The sequence below is a fragment of the Eleutherodactylus coqui genome, chromosome 3 (genome assembly GCF_035609145.1).
Source record: "Eleutherodactylus coqui strain aEleCoq1 chromosome 3, aEleCoq1.hap1, whole genome shotgun sequence".
Classification (NCBI taxonomy): Eukaryota; Metazoa; Chordata; class Amphibia; order Anura; family Eleutherodactylidae; genus Eleutherodactylus; species Eleutherodactylus coqui.
In genome coordinates, this window is record NC_089839.1 from 200,498,465 (window position 1) to 200,518,131 (window position 19,667).

Below are 19,667 nucleotides of genomic sequence, written 5' to 3' on the forward strand. Positions count from 1 at the left end.
GCGCCTCATCACCCATCAAACACTGAACAATGTGCTCAAAAACGTCACTCAAAACTGTGGTAAAACGCGGCAATTTGTGAAGTCATGTGTGAGCGTGGCGTTTAACTTTCTTGAACTTTTTTTAAATTCTCTTCAGTCACTGAAGGAGATGTGATTGCTAGGATAGTACACTGCATTACTTATGTAGTGCATTGTAAGCCTATGACAACACCTATTAGACTCTGCTGGAGACGGGGTGTAATCGGCTGAGTCAGGCCCAATGTCTACGGGCAGGTTTAATTTTTGTGGAATTCGCGCGGACGTCCGCAACTTAATTACAGCATGCGGAATTGTTTTACGGACCTTCTGGTCTGGAAAACAAATCACAGCATGCTCCACTTTTCTGCGGATCCCGCACGTACGGTTTCAATTGAAGTCAATGGAAGCCGTCCGATCCGCAATTTAATTATGGACGTGCCACGGTTACCACAGAAAAACAGGAGTTTTAAAAAAAAAACTAAAAATAATGCACGCAAGCGCCTCGGCCGGCGCGCCTGCATGCATTCGCAGTACAGAAGAAGGAAGATACGGACATGCAGAAGACCCACAAAGGGCAAAAAAGTTCTTCAGCCGTGGGCTGGGTCGGATCCCGCTGCGGGCAGAATCTGGCCCAGGCTTCTGGCAGCAATGGGAACCCATTGGTACCTAGGGATCACCTTGCAGGGTGCTGATGGGTGACAGAAGGATCTCCCTTCCTCTGTCATCTGCTTATATGCTGCAATGGCATATAAAGGGTTAAACTGCCAGGCTCTGAGGTTACTCTGCTCCTGGCAGTTCTAGCAGGATCCTGGCTGTCACTAGTCAGCCAAGCCACCACCTTAAAAAGATGTATGTGCCCATTAGTGAGGTCAGTAAATGGGTGTATTGGCCATCACTAAGGGGTTAAACTGCTGTGGTAAAATGAAAGCTGCGCTGTGATTGGTTGCTGAGACACCACTTTTTCTAATAGCCCATGTATGTTGTCCCTAGCAACCAATCACAGCGCAGCTTTCATTTTACCTCAGCAGTGTGCTATGGGCAACAAAGACCATCTTTCCTTTGGCCAGTGACGCCCATTATGATACACTTCACTCATTGAAAGCTATTTCCATGGGACAACCATCCATGTCTGCTTCATCAGCCTCCCTTGTGAGGTACTACAACTCCAATTGTCAGCCATTCCCAGGTTGAGTGTTGCCAGTGTCATGGGGGATGGGCGGTTATCCTGGATGGTACGTGTGTTGCTACGCGTTGGCCCCTGTCGTCCAGCAGGTGGCGCTCGCAGTGCCGCTCGGCCGTGCACTCGGACGCGACGGAGGCGTTATTACCCACCATGGACGTTCGGGGGCGACATAGGCTCGGGCGGAAGCGAAACGGCATTTCCGGCGCTCAGCGGGGCGGCCATTTTTTGGGGTAGAGCGGCGGAGGCCGTGCTGGGGTGTCACAAGGGGGAGCAGGAAACGGTCTCCGAGGAGGAGGCGGAGACGAGAGCGGTGGCAGCAGCGGCACAGCCCGAGCAGGTAGGAGAGGGGGCGAGGCAGACGGGCGGGTGGGAGCGGAGCAGCGGGGGATGTGGCCACCCCCCCCTTACCGGACCACCAGGAGCCGCCTCCCTGCTCTCCAGACACATGGCGGCCGCCTGTAGAGGGCAGAGCCTGCTGTCATGTCTGCCGTGTATCAGTGTGTGGGGCAGACGGGTCATGTACATGAGGGGAGTGCAGCTCTGGAGCTCAGCCTGCCATGGCTCCACTGGCATCTCCTTAAAGGGCAACTCCAACTAATTACCAGCTGGGCCAAATGGTCCATCATTAAAAAGGATGACTGATCGACCGTCGTCTTCACCGTTGGCATTGCCCGTCTCCCTTCCGGCCACAGGGCGGTTCTGCCGCCATCTTTGGTGGCCATTTTGAATTTCTGCCGCATGACTAGTTGGCCCAAAAATATAGAATCTTGCTCAGGGCTCGGTCACGGCTGCGTCGGGGATTTACGTCTCACTTGTTCCCTATTTGGAGCGGCGAAGCAGATTTAAGGTGACCTTCCGTTTTTAGGACGTACTTCAGACCGGAGACTGGCAGGGATGCATTGCCTGTGCTTTAGCTTCTCTTCCTAGTGCCTCTGCCGGCTTCATTTTTGGGCAGCCATATTGGGGCTCCTGCTCACGGGTGGATAGCTGCTGCGGAATCCACGGCGGGCGTCCGCACTGCGGATCTGCAGCAAGCAGCGCCCATAGCATGCGGTGGGAAGTCACTTCTTCCTGCATACTGGCAGAAACCAATTGTTTCCTGAAGCGGTGGAAAAATCGCAGCCTGCTCCATTTTTGCGCGGATTCTGCACGGATGGTTTCCATTGAAGTCAATGGGGGCCGTCCGATCCGCGGCCCTTCTACAATTGACATTACGGAAAGGTCGCAGATTCCGCGTCATCACTATATATGGACGTTAAATAACCAGTGAGGTTGTTGATCCGGGTCTTGCAGTCGGGTGGGAACCCAAACGTTGATCCGGGGATTATTCTGGCCGTCATTATGGAGTCAGGAGGGAATTCCCCCCCACCCACCCAAATGGGCCAAATTGGCTTCTGCCTCATTGTTTTGTTTTTTTTCCCCTTCCCCTGGATCAACGGCAGGGGGGTGGGGGAGCAGTCTGAACAATGGATGGGCATTGTCTCCCTTCAGCCCAACATACTGTGTATCACTAGGCGATAATGCAGGAAAAGTAGGGTTTTGTAAAAAATAAAATTGTACTGCGCCTGTCTGGCGGCTCGCTGTGCGGACCATCCGTGGTCAGATGAAAAAGACCATGGGCGGGAATTTCCGCCCGTGCCCGCTGCCGTAGGATTGCATTATCTAATGCAATCCTATGCAGACAGCCGCGATCTGACCGCGTGAAAACTCGTGCGGTAAACAAATCACAGCATGTCCTGTTTCTGTGCGACCCTCGGACAGAAACGTCACCACTGACGTGCCAGCTGGGCGACAGCCGACACATAGCAGGGCGGAGGAGACGAGCCGCGGCGGTCACTGCAGGGGCACAGCTCGTATCCCGCTGCGAGAATTCTCTCAGCGGGATCTGACCCGGCCGTCTGCAGGAGACCAATGAAAGCAGGTGTGCGGAGCCCGGCCATGTGCAGGCGGTCTTGGCCACCATTTTCTCTCTGTCTTCTAGATGCTGAACTGCTCTGATCACATGATCAGCACTGGCCAATCACAGAGCAGATACGGTGCATTGGTAGACTAAGGCTACAATCACAAAGGGCTGATTTGCCGCAGGTTTTCCGTGCGGACTGTCTGCATAGAAAATCCGCTGCTTTTTCAGCAATAGGAAAGTCAATAAGATTTGGAAAATCGTTTCCACATGCCGCAGGAAACCTCCAGCAAAACCCACGCGCAATTCAAGTCCGCAGTGTGTCAATTTTATTGCCGTTTTCTACAGAATCCTCTTAATACAGGGGTGGATTCCGCAGCAAAACCTGTGTTAAAAACTCTCGAAAGGGCTCATTCACACGAGTATGTACCCTGCGTATTACACGGTGCTATAAGCCCGTTCATTTCTATTCGCCACTCGCACTGCATTATTTTTTTCGCATGGGTATGGCAAAAAGGCATAATATTGTATTTTGGGGTAAATTACTCGCCATTGTAGGCTTTGGGGATTTAACAACCGCTGAAATAGACATGTAGGTGCGTGTGTGTACTTTACTTGTGTAATACATGCGGCACAAACGCACGTGTAAGTGAGCCCTTAAGTTGGTGGCGGCCATCTTGGCCTCCTGAAAACTGAATCTGAATCGGCAGAAGGAACCACCAGGATGGGAAGATAAAACCGCGGTGAGATAACTGGCGCGCTCGCATCCCGGGACAGAATCTAAACCGCAGGGTCACTAAAGATTCGTGTTACCCCGTTGACTTCTGTGGGGTTTCAGGATAGCGGAAAGCTTTCCATTGTTAACGGAACCAGTAACGCTGCCGCCGGGCCGTTTGTTCTGACTAGAGGGGGGGAAAAAATACTTCAAAGACTCCAAAAAATGGAAGTGTTTTCTCTGCTCCAGAAGCGGAATTTGAGAGCCGTAAATCTCCAACGCAGATGTGAAGGAGCCCTGGATGTCAATAGGAAGTGACGCAAGACGTTGGGTATCGGCAAGAGTCGGGCAGTGAGGCTCCAGGGGTCTCTTGAGTTTGTAAATATTACAAGATTTGCCCATTTATGATTCTGGGTGGGGCTCCTCCTTGGGGTGGATGTTACTCCGCTGACTCATTGCGAGAGGACATCAGGTCCCATGGGCGTTGATCGGCGCAGTACTGTGCGCACCAGCTCAACTCAAATGGGGATAATTCAACCCATGTTCTTTTGATCATTGGGGATCCCAGCCCGCGGACCCCCAAAACACGTACAGCAATCGCCTAGATACATGTTTTTGCGGCACGAGCTATATCATGCTAGGGACTATATAATTTATTGGAAAACTTATAAAAAAAAAATATGTGAGGTAAAATGGAAAAATAATTGCAGTTGCGCCATTTTTTGGGGGAGGGTTGTTACAGCATTCACTCGATAGTAAAAATGACGTTCTCTTTATTCTCTGGGTCAGTGTGATTACAGCGACACTAGGTTTATATTCTATAGTTTACCTTAAAAAAAACTTGAACCCCTTATAACTTTTTTTCCGTGTGCAGTTATATGAGGGCTCGTATTTTGCCAGCTGACCTAATTTTTTTAAAATTTGGTTCAGTTTTTAGGGGAAGATGGGCATTTCATTCAATTTTTTTTCCCTTGATGGGGTAACCAAAAAAGTGCAGTTCTGAAGTGTGTGTGTGTGTGTGTGTGTTTGTTTTTTTTAACATTTTTTACAGCGTTCACTGTGTGGTATTAGGCCAGCTGCACACGGCCGTGACGGGCTCCGCCGCGTGAATTCCGCGGCGGAGCCCGTCACAGCGCCCCCCAGAGACCCCAAACTTGCCTGCGGATCCGGCGTCCTCGCTCCCGCAGGACGCTTCGGCGTGACGCGCTGCAGCGTCATGTGACACGCCCACCGCGTCACATAATGCGGCCGGCCATGTCATATGACGCGGTAGGCGGAGAGGCGATTTCATGTTATCTTCCGCTGTGCTACAGCGGAAGATAGCGTGAACGAACGGCTTCCATTGACTGCAATGGAAGCCGGCCGCGCGTACGCAAATAGAGCATGCCATGGGTGAGGACGGGAGATTTCACGGTGCGGAATTCCACGGTGGAATTCCGCACCCTAAGCATTGTGCTATTAGGTTCAATAGAACCTAATAGCTGTGGGCAACGCAGCGGATTTCCGCCACGTATTACGCGGCAGAAATCCGTCCATGGGAAGGAGGCCTCAATGTGATATTTTAATAAGTTGGAACTTTATAGTTGTAGCGACTTCTACAATTTTTTTTTTTTTTATTGATGCGACATCTAGGCAGAGGTTTTTTTTAATTCATTTTTTGCAATTAAAATTTTTACTTTTTTATTTTTTTTAAAGCTTGCGATCACTTTTACAGTATATTGTAATTCTATAGTATTGCATATTTTTAACATGCATTCTATTAAGATGCACCACAAGCACATCTTAGTAGGCAGACGATCTTGGCTGGCCTTGGGGCCTTCAGAAGGCTTCAGGCTGCCAGAACACCCAGATGGCACTCTGATCTCTCATCATAGGGTACCTTTTGTGGCATTTCAGTTCTGATTTGCATATTGACAGCAGCATTTATAGGGTTAACTCCCCAATGAAGATATTTTCAGTCACAGCTGTTGTTGGCGGGTGTCTGCTGTCAAAGACCCCTGACACCCGCCATGTATAGAGTGGGCTTGGCTCTCGAGCCCCCTCCATATGGAGATACTGACTGTAAGGTTCACGTTGGGAAGGGGTTGAGGGGAGAAATAAAACCCTTCAGGCTGGGTTCTCATGGGACGGAAATCTCGTGGCTTGGCCATACCGAAAAAATGCAGGATAAGCGCAGCTTAAAAAACCTGCAACCACGCCTTGTAATCCCGGGATTAGCCAGCCGTGTAAACGAGATTTTGAAAAAATCTTGTCCAAGCTGGGCAGCCAATCCGGCACGGTAAAGCCGTGCTGAGACGGTGCTACAGCGCGGAATTGACAGCCGCAGCACTGTCCGAACTTCTCTAAAACCCACGGCAAACTGCTACGGGTTTTGAGACAGCGCTTATCCCGCGAAAATCTCACATTTTTTCGGTGCAGCCAAACCGTGGGATGTCCGTCCCATGGGAACCCAGCCTAAGGCCTCATGTCCACGGGCAAAATAAGAATTAAAACCCGCAGCGGATTTTAACTCTTCTCCCGCGCGCGGATCCGCACCCCATAGGGATGCATTGACCACCCGCGGGTAGATAAATACCCGCGGATCGTCAATAAAAGTGATTTAAAAAAAAAATGGAGCATGAAAAAATCTGGACCATGCTCCATTTTCATGCGGGTCTCCCGCGGGGACGGCTCCCGCGGGCTTCTATTGAAGCCTATGGAAGCCGTCCGGATCCGCGGGAGACAAAAATCAGATTTTACTCACACGCTCCGGTTCTTCTCTTCGCTGCGGCGTCATCTTCTCTTAGTCGCGGCCGGATCATTTTGCTTCGGCCCGGCGCATGCGCGGGGCACGTCACCGACGTCATCATGCACATCCGCCGAGCCGAAGAAAGAAGATCCGGCCGCGACGAGAGAAGATGACGCCGCAGCGAAGAGAAGAAACGGAGCGGATGGGAGGTGAGTTTATTCTTATTTATTATTTTCAGCCCTCATGTCCGCGGGGCAGGAGGGACCCGCTGCAGATTCTCCATGGAGAATCTGCAGCGGATCTGATTTTCCCCGTGGACATGAGGCCTAAGGCCTCATGTCCATGGGCAAAAGAAGAATTAAAATCCGCAGCGGATTTTAACTCTTCCGCCTGCCCGCAGATCCGCATCCCATAGGGATGCATTGACCACCCGCAGGTAGATAAATACCCGCGGATGGTCAATAAAAGTGATTTTTTTTTAAAAATGGAGCATGAAAAAATCTGGACCATGCTCCATTTTTGTGCGGGTCTCCCGCGGGCTTCTATTGAAGCCTATGGAAGCCGTCCAGATCCGCGGGAGACCAAAATCGGAATTTACTCACCCGCTCCGGTTCTTCCCTACGCCGCGGCGCCATCTTCTCTCCGTCGCGGCTGGATGTTTTTTTCTTCGGGCCGGTGCATGCGCGGGGCATGTCACCGACGTCACCCTGCGCATCCGCCGGGCCGAAGAAAGAAGATCCGGCCGCGACGCAGAGAAGATGACGCCGCGGCAAAAAGAAGATCTGGAGCGTGCGAGAGGTGAGTTTATTCTCATTTTCAGCGCTCATGTCCGCAGGGCAGGAGGGACCCGCTGCAGATTCTACATGGAGAATCCGGAGCGGGCCTGATTTTCCCTGTGGACATGAGGCCTAAACCAGCGGATCTACGTGCGGATTTGACCCTTTTTAGTGGCAGAGTTTGCGTTGTGGAGTGACCTGTCAATACTTCTGCAGTACTATAGATGTTCTGCATGGGCTGCACCCCGGATCCCCATTGACAGTAATAGAAGAAATCGCCAAATAATAGAAAATTTGTAGTATGTCCTATCTCGGCCTCTTGGTCTGAGAAAAATGGCTGTTTTGAATGAACCCATTGTGATATATATTTTTTCCCCCTTGTGTATGTTCTGTGCATATCGAATGGAATGCGTGCCTGACAGTTGTGTGAAGAACAAGACACTGCGCCTAATATTCTTGGACAGGACACGGTCATCCCTGCTGTGTGCTGTACGATGTGCGTGAAACCGCGGGGTGACATCTACCATCTTTGTCTGAGATTGCAACAAGATTTTTTTTTAATTTTCTTTTTTTTTTTCTTGGTACCATTTGGGGGGGAAGGCGCTGCCTCACGAAGGGGTTAACCCCTTAATGACGCAGACCCTTTTTTTTCTCCATTTTTGTTTTTTCCTCGCCCCCTTTAAAAAAAATTGTAACTCCTTCATTTATCCATCGACGTCGCTGTATGAGGGCTTGTTTTTTGCGGGACGAGTTGTAGTTTTCAATGGTGCTATTTATTATACCATATAATGTACTGAAAAAGGTTTACAAAATTCTAAGTGGAGTAAAATGGAAAAAAATGACATTCCGCCATCTTTCAGTGTGCTTTTTACTAGTGCGCACAAACTTCAACCAAAACGACATGATAACTTTATTCTAAGGGTTGGTACGATTACTATAATACCAAACTTGTGTAGGTATTTTTTTTTTAATTTTTTTACTGTATTACATTTTTTTTTTTTTTTCAAAGACATTTAATTTTTTTCAATTATTTTCTGTGGTCGTCTTCTGCGCGCAATAACTTTTATTTTTCCGTCGACGTAGTTGAGCAAGGGCTCATATTTTGTGGAATGTCCTGTAGTTTTCGTTAGTACCAATTTGGAATACATACGGGTTTTTGATCACTTTTTATTACGTTTTTTCAGGGAGACAGGGTAACTGAAAGTGCAGTTTTGGCGTTTATTTTTTTTCTCGGACGATGTTCACCGTGCGGGGTGAATAATGCACTACTTTGCTAGATCGGACTTTTTACGGACGCGCCAATACCAAATATGTATTTTACTTTTGATTTGGTTTTGTTTTTTGTTATATAGCAAAAGGGGGGGGGGGTGATTTAACTTTTATTACTTTTTTTTAACAATTAATAAAACTTTATTGATCTTTTTTTTACTTTTCTTTTTAAGTCCCCCTGGGGGACTACAACATGCGATACTTTGATCGCTTCTGCAGTATGAAGTAATGCTATAGCAGCCATGACACCTGCATGGTTCCCCCAATCTCACTGTGGGGGAGGGGGGGGGTATGGGACCCCCGAACATTGTTCGGGGGATTTAAATGCCGCTGTCTGGTTTAAAGGGTTAATAGCCGCGATCGGCCGTGCCGCCAATTGCAGCTATTGCCCACTGGTGTCAGCTGTAGTAAACAGCTGACGCCCGTGCTGTATGAAGAGAGGTCGCCCCGCAACCTCTCTTCATACTTACCCCGACGCTCCAGGACGTAAATGTACATCCTGGAGCGGGAAGGGGTTACGGAACATTTCTACCCAAGAAGTTGGTTGGTTACTGTGTGGAGACCTGCGGCTCTTCTAGCTCCTCCCCTTTCCATCATCCGCTTAAATCATTGCAATGGAGGGTTGAGTTGCTGTTTAATACAAGTACACTCCCTGTTTTGTTTTGTCTTTTCCATCGTCACAGTCCAAAGTTTTGCAATTCTTTTGTAAGTTCTGAAAACTTTCCAGCTGATGAGAGGGAGGCAGTAGGCAGAACAGGAAGTATGTGGGGGAGGGGATCGGGATGACAGGGACTGGATGGTTTGGTTCTGGAAGCAACCAGATTATTATCCAGGCATCTTAATAACTGGGGCGGATGTGATTGTCATGAATAGGGAGGCGGTCATTCCCATTAGTCAGGTAGATTCCACTGCAGTGTGATCAGCTTGAAGAATATCTCCATTGACTCCTCAGGTAAGAGAAAGGGAAGCTTCACGGGAAGAGCCTTTTACACCGGCCAATAAATCTTTCGAATTCCATAATCCAGAAGGAATCTGAACGATTATTGTTGCGTGTAAATGCCCCAACTGGACGACAAACGAGAATTACTTTGCTTCTCATTCATTGCTCAGTCTCTGCATGCAGAAAACTGAATGACGGATCAGCCGTGTAAACAGGTAGTCCTTTATGAAAAACGGCCTGTTTACTGTGGGGGGAGGTGTTGGGGCGGGAACGATCCCTGGCCGCTCCGCCTCCATTCACTGAGCCATGATTGTTCTTGTGTAAAATCACAGCAACCATTCTCACCGTAACGAGCTGTTCGGCATCTGTACCAGACAGGTCGTTGGGTGTAAAAAGGGCCCTATAGACATAGCCCAACCAGCAGTTATTCTATCTTCTCTGGACTCCCCTAACTGCATGTCTTTTCTGTGTAAGAAGATAAATGGCCGTCATGCAATACCAGTGCCGCTTACCATGGACAAATGGCATTGGACAGATGGAATTCTCATTTGGTCTTTTTGCTGACTGCAGTGGAAAGTTATAAATGGCACCTTAAACCTGGGTATAGATTTACCACTATGGAACGCTTCCTCATACCCATTCTTGGCTATAATATATGGCAGTGCTATAAGCGGAGTGTCTGATATCAGTAACATGGCATTTATGGTAGTCTGGCGGCAGTAGAGATCTCGGAGATAAAATAGAGATCTTTGGGGGCAGTTTGGGATTTTTGTGCACTTCCTGTTGGTCATTGTTTGTCAAGCTCTACCCAAAATAGCAGATAACAGTGCTGAGACTCTGGGTCATATATAGAGTCCTTGAATGATGTATTACCCTTCTGTAAGGAAGGTAACACCAGACTAGACCCAAGTGCGAGCTGTAGATTACACATGATGTTATAAAATCAGTCACCCTCCTCTTGTTGCATGGAGGGTTCCAGCTTTCCGTGTTTGGTCTTTGATAGCAACAAGTATTTATAGGATTAGGATATTTTTAGGGCAGCGTACAAAATGGAAAGTTCCATTTTTAAATGGTAATTGCGCCCGTCTTCCAGCCGACGGTTCATGGGAGAACCAGGTGGAACAAGACTGGACAGATCAACCTAACGTTACACAAAAGAAATTCTGTATTCCCACAATGTAGAAAGTTCTGGACAAATTATTGGGTGCAACTTCTGATGTTGCTTTGACCCATTACTACTAAAGCTTGTTTGGGTGCTAGTGTAATATGTCTCCACCAGAACTAGGAATTGGCCAGTGTCAGTGATGGGGAATTCCCGGGGCACGCTCCCCTCAGCTCCCGTGGTCGACACATAGTAAGGGCTCATGTTCACGGGCTTGTTTGAATTCCGGGACCCACCCATAGACAATCATAGGCGCCTGCAGCTTAATTAAGCCCTTCCTGCTCCAGGGTGTAAGTTTACGTCCTGGCAGCGGGTTACTTCCCGCAACAGGGCGTAAACTTCTGTCCAGTGATCTCGCACTATCCTGCAGCGGGAGCTGGCTGTCAGTCAGTCATAGCCGGCCTCCCGTTGCAACAACGGGGTTGCATCGGAGATGCGCCCCCTCTATTAACCCCTTCCCTGCCGCCATCTATTAGTCACAGCTGATAACCCGGAGGAGGAGGGATAAGTGGGTTTCAACCCTTTCTGCCTCCTCCTTTGTTTAGCACACATTGCTCAATGAGCACTATGTACTAAAAAGTGAAAGCGGAAGTTTTTCTTCCACCATGTGAGCCCGGGGGTCACATGACTACTGGGTTCCCTGCTACAGCAGAGCCTGCAGGGTCCCAGTAAACTCTGATCAGCTCTGCCAGTGACTATTGTCACTACAGGTGATGGTTTCTCTGTAACTGAGGCTTTTATGGATGCCCCAGCTACAGTGGGAAAGTGTCAAATTAAAAAAAAAACAAAACACGTGAATGTCCCTCGGGTCTTGCTAGACGTTATTAGGGACCTAGATAGTAAAAAATAATAATAATTACATAAACAAGTAAAAATTACATACTGGTAATAAAACAGCAGTATATACATAAGAAAGAAAATAACCCAAAGTAGATGCCAACCAAAACCGACGGTATACGCGCCTAGTAATCCAAAACCATACATATTATATATCAAAACGTCTGAAACAAAATGCGGAACCCATTCCCATACTTTATTTTAGAGTAAATATACTAATGTAAAAAAAAATAACTATAAATGTTAAAAAAATTTTTTTTTTAATCTTTTTTTACCCCTAATAAAACTAAAGTCAGTGAAAAATATTTTAAAAAAATAGCCCTGTATGTCGCGATAAAAAACGCAGCAAAAATAATTTTGACAGCTAAAGGAAAAAATAGGCCTGTAAAATCCCTAAAGTGTCTGGTCCTTAAGCTACAAAACAGCCTGGTCCTTAAAGGAGATGTCCCGAGGCAGCAAGTGGGTCTATACACTTCTGTATGGCCATAATAATGCACTTTGTAATGTACATTGTGCATTAATTATGAGCCATACAGAAGTTATAAAAAGTTTTATACTTACCTGCTCCGTTGCTAGCGTCCTCGTCTCCATGGAGCCGACTAATTTTTGGCCTCCGATGGCCAAATTAGCCGCGCTTGCGCAGTCCGGGTCTTCTGCAGTCTTCTATGGGGCTCCGTGTAGCTCCGTGTAGCTCCGCCCCGTCACGTGCCGATTCCAGCCAATCAGGAGGCTGGAATCGGCAGTGGACCGCACAGAAGAGCTGCGGTCCACGGAGGAAGAGGCCATCTTCAGCGGTGAGTAGAGAAGTCACCGGAGCGCGGGGATTAAGGTAAGCGCTCCGGTGAGCTTTCTTTACCTCCCTGCATCGGGGTTGTCTCGCGCCGAACGGGGGGGGGGGTTGAAAAAAAAAAAAACCCGTTTCGGCGCGGGACAACCCCTTTAAGGGATTAATAGCCATCCTTAAAAAAAAACCAAAAACACAGGGGTGGTCGATGAGGTGTTAATTAGAGATGAGCGAGCACCCAAATGCTCGGGTCCATGTTATTCGAGTCGAGCTTTTCGTAAAATTCGAGAGCTCTACTCGAGTAACGAACCCCATTGGCTACAATGGGAGACTTGAGCATTTTTGTATGTGGGACGCCGGGTCCCGAGCCTTTTTTATTTTTTCTTGGCTCATGTGTTTCTCTCCCTCTCCCGACAAAGTTCGCTCAACTCTAGTGTTAATGCTTTCAAATAAGAGGGGCAAGACATATAAAGTTTAATGCCATGTGGACATGGTCAGTTTTTGACTTTTTGTTTTTTCCATCTCCACTTTCCAAAGGTCATAACTTTTTTTTCTTTTTGCATAGGCTGTAGTCTTTCTGCTCCTTTTTAATGTATTGAAAAAAATTCTTATAACAAGAATAAGTTAGGCAAAATGGGAAATAAATTGTGCTTTTTAATCTTTTTTTTTTTTTTCTTGTGAGGTGACAAGTTTTTTTTTTTGTTTTTCTTTCAATTGTAACATTCAGCTCGTGGGATAAATGTTTTAGCACTCTTTTACACAAACCGATTAGTCGTTTGGCTTTTCACTGGGTCGCAGGACTCTGAACGATAACTTTTCAATGTAAATGCTTGCAGCGATTGAACGACGAGTCAGAATTTGTTTGCTTATCGTTTTGTCGTTCAGTGTCTGTGTGCACAAAAACTGAACGACGATCGGCCCATCTAAACAGGCAGTTGGTTATCTGTTAATGACTGCCTGTTTACTGTGAATGGAGATGGATGGCTGGAAGCAATCCCCGGTGCAAAACACCTCTTCACTTGAACAATCATTGGCTAACGCTGGGGACAAGGGTGGCACCTTTTGTGCCCAACAATCCTCCCCTGTAGTTTGGACTTTGAGGTCTGTTATCTGATTGTGTGGACTTGAAGTACAGCATGACTCAGATGTTAAATTTGACTTAAAAGCACAGTAAAATATCAGTCTGCCCTTAATTTGTGGGTAGAGGACATAGAGATAAAGGTTTTATGTCAACTGGGGTAAGAGGTAATCTAATTACACAGAGTTGTTTACTTTGTGGGACTCCACAATGGAGATGACTATATACTTCAGTTTATCTAGAGGCCTTCATTATCATAAGAAAAGTCCAAAAGTTTAGTCCATTTAGAGGAGTGACTCAGCAGGAAGGTGTCTAGACGGTGCTGGAATTTTCCAGTTCAGACCAGCTACTCAAGGTGACATTGTAACTTCTTTCAAGATATCAGCGATAAGGATCTACCAGAAAGCTCCTTTAGTAACTTTTAGCATTTTGAGGGAACACATAAAGGTGGAGGACAAGTCAGGGAGCCACAGAAGGAGCTCGTCCCGAGGCGCAAGAACCACAAGCTTTTGTCCATCCCTGACCTGTAGGCCTAGGCCAGATGAGGAGAAGGAGTCGGTGTCGATCAAACAAGGAAAGGTATCTCAACATTACCTGAACCGTTAAAGCCCTTTTACACCTGCCGATAATGCTGTGTTACAAAAGTTATATTTTTCTGGACAAAATTTTTTCCAAATATTTGCTCAAATTTTGACTATCAGGAACAGATTTATAGACAATCGGTAGAAGAGAGAAGTGTAGATAGAATCGTAATGTTTTATCTAAATGTCCTTATAAACAATAAATCCTGAATAGAGTAACATACAGTTACAAGCCGGACATCAGATCAGCAGGTGGCAGATCTAGAATAACAAAGAATTTCCAGACGTGGCATGCAAATATGGGAAGTTTGATGCACGGTTTGCATAAATCGCTTAGTTCTTCTATGTCCTCCGGTGTTCTTCCCTGGAATATTCCATCAGTAATCGGCCAGCATCGCAGGCATCTACTTTCCTTCATACCATTCTATCATTTGCACGTATGTCCTGGTGAACTTTCACCGTGCTCATCTGGTAAGTTCCTGCGTCTCTCCGTGAAGCACTGGTAGACAGTTCTGGTAAATGAAGCCCATTTAATGATCCATATACTGTAACAAGATGGTAGAGTATTGAATATCCTTTGTTATGTCTGTCACTTCATTACCTTGCTGACAGACCATTTTGTGTTCAGCACCCTGATTATAGGTAGGAACACTGTGAAGTAACCCATTGTAACACGGTGTAATCATTTAGATTCCTGTGATGATGTGAGTGATTATCATTCATTGTAAACGCATGCACCGAACGATAATTCATTCCCTTTTCAGTCATCGTTCAGTTTATGCATGCGTTAAGACTAAACTAGGATTGGACATTAACAGGCCGTCATTCATCTATGGAGGACTTCCTGTTTACTGTGAATGGAGGCGGGTGAGGGTGTTTTGCCAGGAAATAAGCGAAGATTAGGAATGTCTGGCAGCAACTTGTCAACCTCCCTCCTCTCCATTGTGTGGCTGGTGGCCCATGAATGTTGATGGCGGGATCAGTGGAGCTTCGCAGCATGCGGCAAACTTATGGGTTGCCAAATGTCTACGGTGGGTCACAGACATGAGATTGCTGACAGATCCTAAGGTCCCACCGAAGGCGGCTGCATATTCCAACAAATATCTTGCGGCAAATAATTAAAAATCCCAGTGTTTTTTTTCCTCTTGCATCTATTGAACAAACTATTGATTCAGAAAGAACAGTCAGTTATTTATCGATTTATTCCAGTGTGAAAATGTTTGCCAGCGTCCATAAAGTGACAGCATGCCGTACTATAGCAAGACCACGAGCATTTAGGCCTCATGTCCACGGGGAAAATCGGGCCCGCTACGGATTCTACATGTAGAATCTGCAGCGGGTCCCTCCTGCCCCGCGGACATGAGCCCTGAAAATACAAATAAATGACAATAAACTCACCTCCCATCCGCTCCGTTTCTTCTCTTCGCGGCGGCGTCATCTTCTCTCGTCGCGGCCGGATCTTCATTCTTCGGTTCGGCGGATGTGCACGATGACGTCGGTGACGTGCCCCGCGCATGCGCCGGGCCGAAGCAAAATGATCCGGCCGCGGCTGAGAGAGGATGGCGCGGCGCCGAAGAGAAGAACCGGAGCGGGTAAGTAAAATGTGATTTTTGTGTCCCGCGGATCCGGACGGCTTCCATAGGCTTCAATAGAAGCCCGCGGGAGACCCGCATGAAAATGGAGCATGGTCCAGATTTTTTCATGCTCCATTTTTTTTAAAATCACTTTTATTGACGATCCGCGGGTATTTATCTACCCGCGGGTGGTCAATGCATCCCTATGGGGTGCGGATCCGCGCGCGGGAGAAGAGTTAAAATCCGCTGCGGATTTTAATTCTTCTTTTCCCCGTGGACATGAGCCCTTAGCTGTAGTGTCCCAATACTGGGAATGTTGGTTTTTTTTAAAAAATTTTTTTGGTAGTAGTTTTTTTTTCCTATGGGGTAATCAAACCTCAACAAGCAATTTTTATTTTATATTCTAAATTGCTCTGAAATTCGTGTGTGCAACAGTGTAGAAAAAAAGCAAATTGTTAGGGTTTTGAAAAACAATTCTTCTTTTACCTGACATTAGCCAATCGGGAAGAGTATTGGAACAACCTCTTTTATACATGAGAGGCATTTAAGTCAACCTTACTCTGTGTATGAGCACCTTTATGCCGTAGGTAAGATGCTTCCGTAACTAAGTAGCGGTGTGCCTTGAGTCATTAAAGTGGTTTTCAGTGAAAAATACTACTGATAATCTATCCTCAGATAGGTCATCAATAGTTGATCGGCTGGGGTCCGTCGCTCAGGACACCGGCCGATCAGCTGTGTGGGCGCATGCTGTCAGCGCTGCCAATACAGAGGTCGGAGCAGAAGTCTCCAAGCTGACCTCTATGTAGGGCCGGCGCTTGTAACTGCAGGCATGGCGTGCATTGACTTCAGTGAGAGCCAGGTTGTGCAATAGCTTTCTGTTATCAAAAAGTCTTTTTGTACAAGTTGGGGTTTTGCTAAAAAATTGCTGACTTTTTGCTGTTTTATACTTGTCAATCCACTTTTCCAAGGTTAAGAGTAATAGGGGTGTAGTTTCTATGAGGGCTTTGGAGAGATTTAAGAATTCTGACTTTGTAAAACCCAAATTTGTTGCAGTCTCGCTCCACTTACTGGACGGCGTATTAAGCCACCACACCTCTCTAGATATATTTAACAATTTAACTAATTTATGATTAACGATGACCTCTGACAAATTTGTTACAAGCCATGATAAACGTGCCGTCAGCAAAACTGACTGTAAAAAAATAAAGAAATAAAGTAATTTAAAAAGTCCCTGTTGTTTTTTTGGTTTATGGCATAATATATACAATTTATTTTTTTAAATTTGTGTTGTAAGGCTGCCTGCAGACGAGCGGGTCGGATCCGGCGGCGAGAATTCTCGCCGCGGGACCCCACCCGAGCGCCTGCAGAGACGAGCGCGTACTCACGCGCGCCCGGCGACGACCCCCCCCCCCCCCCCCCCCCCACTCTTTCAGTACAGACAAGAAGGAAAAACAAAGTGAAAATACTGATCGGGAAGCGGGGCTGAAATACATAGAAGAGAGCTCTTAGTCTGGTGTTCAGTGATTACCGCTGTTCTTTCCAAAATGGCCAATGAGAGTTGTTCGAAAAATGAAGTGTCAAAGGAATTAATCTTACTTGAGTTATGATGCCCTCAAAGCTATGGCACTATACCAGCCTAAAGCTGTAGGAAGATGTAAAATGGCGCCCCTGAAAGTCTGTGGCCACATTGTACCTCTATGTGAAATATGAAGCATACAGAAGTTTCATACATGGAAAAAATCATAGCTTGCCTCCTTACCTTGAGGCCATGAACCATGTGGCGTTGTATAAAGTGTTTAATACAATCTCATGTTTTAATGATCATTTGATTAGTACATTTTTAAAGCTTTTGGTCATAAAAAATACTAATTTTTTCTTTTTATCCATCTTGTTTCAGTACAAGTAAAAGCCAACAGACTCTTCAACCTAATGCCATGAATGTTGAGAAGTGTGAAATGGAAGAGAAGGCTGTTCATTCGTGGTCACGGCTCTCCTCTGCTGGGAAGAGCGCCTTTGAAGAAGCTTTGAGAGTCTTCAACCCGATGTCGAAAGACCTGGCGGACACCGAAACACAGCTGGTGACTTTTCTGCAAGGCCTCAGAGAAGAAGGCTATCAACCCACTATTCTGAGCAGCAAAGATGTTTATGGATACAACTCAACCACCGCTGAGACACCACCACCTGTTGAACCCAAATGTCCTCCAAAAAACACTACTCCTACGGTCTCCACCTCTAGATCTCATTCAAAAAACCAGACTGGTAAACTGGCCAACCCAAGAGTAGATATTTCTGTTAATGCTGCTAAAATTTCAAATAAACACCCAACTAAAAACTCTAGAAACTTACTGTTGACTTCACTAAAGCAGTCGGACACTGAGAAGTCAAAAGGCTCGTGTGTTGAGTTTCCTTCTGACATGTATCCTGGAGTCTTTCCCGCCATGAAAATATCTGTTGTTTTAGAGGCATTGGTGCCCTTTAAAGCAACTGCTTCCTCTTTAGCAAGCCTTAAGGAACAGCCTCTAGCCATTGCATCAAAGCAAAACGCTAAGGGAAAGAACAAAGCGTACCAGTCCTTAATGAAGGAGACGTCCACTCTGAACGGAGTCGTTTCCAATGGAATAAATGGCAAAATTTTAAAAGAGAACGACGCTTGCAAGGCCTTTGAGATTTTAAACGGACGATTCCTAGTAAATTCTCACCCACACTGCAATGGTATGACCCAGACGAAACGCAACTCTAGAGTACAGACAGATCTTACAAACAAGGAGACAAAACAGCAACTTGGGGACAGGGGTAAGAAACGTAAACTTAGCGAGGTCTCTGAGGAGGCACCACTCAAAAAGAGGATACATATAACTCTTCCCTTGGTGAGGAGGTCACCGTTTGATAAGGACAAATACAACTTTCTCAAGTCTACAATCATCAAAATAGACAAACGTTCTTCAGACGATGAAGTGAGAAGGAAAGCGCAGCAAATTCTACGGGTGAACCTTTCTCCGGTTCTCCGAATCCAGCCTTTGTTTGTCAGCCTCCAATAAATTGTCCTGGGCCTCTTCTTCTCTGAAGTTTTTTTTTTTTTCCCCCTCCCCCTTTCTTCTCCACACTTCCATATGTTGGGAGCTGAGCAAATGTATTAGGATTTCCACAAATGAAAGCTGCTGATAATTTGGAGTCGTCCTCCTTTATTTCCGTGGCCATTTTTGTCACTTTATTTTTACAGTATACTATAGGCGCAATGCTACAGAACACTCGGCCATGTCTTGTAAGAAATGTTTTGGGAATGGGGTGGGACTGTATTGAGCCTTGGTCATGGATCGATCTCTTTTTCCGTATTCATTAAAACTTTTGATACATGGCAATATGTATATTTTGTGCAATAGTTAAGACCTATTTCCTATGGTATAATATGCACTGTGATTTTTTTTTTTTTTTTGCTTCTCTGTATTGTTTTAATTGACTGGCTAGGGACTGTTGTATAATTATTATTTTTTTCTTTTTTAAATGATACAAACTTTTCGGCCTAAAATGGTTTTGGCAATTTTTGCTGAAGCCACTTAAATTGTGAAATATTGGAGATTAACATAAAGTCGTCATCTTCTATGTTCAGACCTACGTTGTCATTTTTAGATCTTTCAGTGTAGTTTACAGAAGACAATTCCTCAAGATATCTCCTGACATAGCCTCAAAATTAATCTGAACCTGCTCATTTTGGTAGGACTAGATAACTTTTGCATGTGTATAGGGAGCGTCCCACCTTCCCCCCAAAACCTGTTGGGGGTGGAAGGATTGAGTGCATTGAATTTCGACTCTTTATTGTTTTATCGCCCCTGGAGATAAGCCATCGCCACAGGTGTCTGGCTGTGACTTTCTCCACTTTTGCCATTAAAAGCACATGAATGCTTTTGTCAAACAGAGTGTATGGGGAGAATAGCTGTCGGGTGAGCAAACAGCTATTGCAGATATATGGGAACCTTTACTGTTTCAACTGAAGGTCGTGGCTGTAGCTTCATATGAAGGCTAGCATGGGTAGCAATAGCGGTTTAGCAAGTTACATGGTTGACGTATCCCTGAGAGAATATTATCTTTGGGCGTCTGAGCTTGGACCTTGAAACGACTAACGGG

The 19,667-nt window shown here is 46.2% G+C and overlaps 1 protein-coding gene across 3 annotated transcripts in view; it reads left to right on the top strand.

Annotated features, from left to right (window-relative positions):
- CCDC71 (coiled-coil domain containing 71) overlaps nt 1-18,600 on the top strand; it is a 35,360-nt gene extending 16,760 nt beyond the window's left edge. Inside the window, exons 1-2 of one of the 3 annotated variants that reach the window (XM_066596774.1) lie at nt 1,323-1,538; nt 17,443-18,600. In XM_066596774.1, the coding sequence (XP_066452871.1) occupies nt 17,480-18,583 (1,104 nt within the window). In that variant the 5' untranslated portion in view covers nt 1,323-1,538; nt 17,443-17,479 and the 3' untranslated portion in view covers nt 18,584-18,600. Of the gene's footprint in view, nt 1-1,322; nt 1,539-13,815; nt 13,970-17,442 lie in introns of those variants that run through there. The other 2 variants (XM_066596773.1, XM_066596775.1) reach the window with 2 other exon arrangements.
- Nucleotides 18,601-19,667: the final 1,067 nt, after the last annotated feature.